The sequence below is a fragment of the Dipodomys ordii genome, unplaced genomic scaffold (assembly GCF_000151885.1).
Source record: "Dipodomys ordii isolate 6190 unplaced genomic scaffold, Dord_2.0 Scaffold131, whole genome shotgun sequence".
Taxonomy (NCBI): domain Eukaryota; kingdom Metazoa; phylum Chordata; class Mammalia; order Rodentia; family Heteromyidae; genus Dipodomys; species Dipodomys ordii.
The window spans coordinates 668,548-670,554 of NW_012267347.1; the positions used below are offsets into that span (position 1 = coordinate 668,548).

A 2,007-nucleotide genomic window follows, 5' to 3' on the forward strand; every position below is an offset into this window, starting at 1 on the left:
CGATTCCTCAGCACCACATAAGCAAAAAGAAAAAAGCCAGAAGTGGCGCTGTGGCTCAAGTGGTAGAGCGCTAGCCTTGATCTGAAGAGCTGAGGGACAGCGCCCAGGCCCAGAGTTCAGGCCCCACAACCGGACCCAAAAATAAAAAAAAAGAATTGTAACTAATGAAAAGCAGAAGTTGTTCTTAGGAATGGCTTGGCATTATTGGTTCTATATGACTGTCAATGCTCCTACTTCACTCATCTTCAGGACAGACCTTGTTAATGAAAGGACATGAAGAGATAGGGCTGCCTTTTGAGAAGACAGACAAACTGGATAGACAAGGAAAACTCAATGTCCTGAGGATGATTTAACTCCAGGATCCCTAAAGAACACTATGCCATTATGTAAGCAAAAGGAAATGCCCACTTACACATGGAAGCAGAGTACAGAGCCTTATGTTTTCCCATGCAGATTTGGATAATATACCTGAACCTTACCTCAGGAAGAATTAAGATTTGAGTTTCATGCCTCTAAGCATGGCTGCAACCTGAATGGGATTTATCTTCTGCAAAACTCATTTTAATGAATGACATTAGTGTACAGTGGGCTCCAGGAGCTTGATTAAATAAAGTCTTCTCTAATAATTGATGTTTGACTCCAGTTGCTAACACAGAGTTTCAACATCTTTTGGAATCTTCTGGGTGCTAATATATTCTGTGCTAATGAGGTGACACTTAATGGACTCTAGAGAGTTTAAGGATGGAAAGAACTCACCAAAAAGGTACAGTACTTAGCTTAGTACTCACAGTACTTAGCTTAGCAATCTCAGCACTATATGATATTAATGGAAAAAGAAAAAGAAGAATTAGTAACTAGTCAAGCCCATGATGTAGCTATGATAGAGGATAGAGACAAGGGAAACCACTACAAGATGGAATTTGGGGAAATTAGGGTGGGTAAACACACCTGGGGCCTGAAAGATTACTAAAACAGGTTGACACACATGTTCTATTAATGAATGGAATTTTATATGTAAAACCCATAGTTATGTGGGCAGTCAGGGAAAAGTGAGATTGGGAGTGAGTAGATGAGGAAGTGAATAGGAGAGGGATTGGGTGGATTAGAGACTCCCTGGATTGGGTCTGAGAGGTGGGGAGTCAGCAAGTGACTCAGAGACTCAGTACATGTACGAAACAATATATGAAATAATGGCCAATTTAATGAAAGAGTACTGGGGGTGAAAGGATAAGGGTGGAATGAAGGAACACATACAAGAGGAAGCGAAAGAGTAGAGTATTTGGGGGAGGAGTGAAAGGAAAGATGGACTCATGATTACATAGGGTGAGGGAGTGAATGGGAGACACGCAGTTGAGTGAAAGGTGAACAACCAGTGAAAAAGTGAATATGCCAGTGAGTGACCTCCACTGGAAGGCAGAGAATGAAGGAGATAAAAACAAACTGGTGAGTAATTAGCAAGAACATTAGTTAAAACTGAACAAGAGGGCAGGGGAGTGGGGATTGTGAAAAACAAAAGAGAAAGAAGTGAGAAAAATGGCTGAGCTTAGGCTTGAGGTGGGGGGAGCAGCTCAGGGGGAAGGGGATATGCAAGTGATCAAGTATTTGAGTGAGGTGAGGGCATCCTTCAGAGTGGTGGGAAAGGAAGGAAAGCAGGACAGAGGGACAGAGGGAGTGAAAGACAGAGGGAGTGATGCAACACAGGAGGGAAGGAGGCAGGGAGGGTAAGATCAGGAGGGAAAGGGAGAGAGGCAGGCAGTGGATGGGCCAGTGGTGGAGTGTGGGGTGAGTGAGTGGTGGATTGGAAGCCTGGGTTTGGAGATTGTGATGGGCTGAGGCTGGAGAAAGGGGAGTGGAGGCTCAGTAAGATTCAAGAAGGAAGTCAGGCACTTGACTCAGGTGTGTGTGTGTGTGTGTGTGTGCGTGTGTGTGTGCGTGTGCGCAGGCGCGCGAGCGCTGCTGCTCCCAAGCACACTCGTGCTAGGATAGGCTGGTGGTGTTGGTGCAGTG

At 44.9% G+C, this 2,007-nt stretch overlaps 1 protein-coding gene across 1 annotated transcript in view; it reads left to right on the forward strand.

The window, feature by feature from the left end:
- The first annotated feature begins 1,386 nt into the window (after window positions 1-1,386).
- The window catches only part of Cfap126 (cilia and flagella associated protein 126), a 24,734-nt gene continuing 24,113 nt past the window's right edge, over window positions 1,387-2,007 (forward strand). Inside the window, exon 1 of the mRNA XM_013030488.1 lies at window positions 1,387-1,443. Within this exon, the coding sequence (XP_012885942.1) occupies window positions 1,387-1,443 (57 nt within the window). The remainder of the gene's footprint in view (window positions 1,444-2,007) is intronic.